At 47.5% G+C, this 385-nt stretch overlaps 1 protein-coding gene across 1 annotated transcript; it reads right to left on the bottom strand.

The window, feature by feature from the left end:
- Position 1: 1 nt before the first annotated feature.
- Positions 2-328, bottom strand: TM35_000173290 (sialidase; the record flags this gene model as incomplete). Its single annotated transcript, XM_029026408.1, has 1 exon — positions 2-328. A coding segment is annotated over one exon (327 nt), but the record flags the coding sequence as incomplete, so codon positions are not given.
- Between the last annotated feature and the right edge of the window lie 57 nt (positions 329-385).

Below are 385 nucleotides of genomic sequence, written 5' to 3'. Positions count from 1 at the left end.
CCACTGACTTGATCAAGTTTAGTTCTTCTTTTAGCTCCAGAAAAACAAGACTGTAATTCTCCTGAAGATTGGTTTCGTGCAAACAATACAACTTGCCATCCTTGTAGAGCAGTGAACTGTAGGCGGCGTTCTCATCACGAATGGAAATCTGACCAATATCAAATATGCGGTTGTTGTCCGTTAGCCATAGGTGGAGTCGGTCACGGTTCCATCTACCCTTGAAATTCCGGGGGTGTGTAAACAGCATCACACGCCTCCCCTTAATCGTTACAGGAATGAAGGGACTCTGACTACCAGGTCCTTTACGTGATGGTGAGTTCCCCCACACTCGGGAGAGTGTACCAATAGCCTCTGTCCATGTCTCCCCCAGGTCTGTGGACTCAAA

The sequence above is a fragment of the Trypanosoma theileri genome (genome assembly GCF_002087225.1).
Source record: "Trypanosoma theileri isolate Edinburgh chromosome Unknown TM35_Tth_17_V1, whole genome shotgun sequence".
Taxonomy (NCBI): domain Eukaryota; phylum Euglenozoa; class Kinetoplastea; order Trypanosomatida; family Trypanosomatidae; genus Trypanosoma; species Trypanosoma theileri.
Note: the sequence above shows the minus strand (reverse complement) of the source record. Positions and strands in the feature narration are given on the sequence as shown.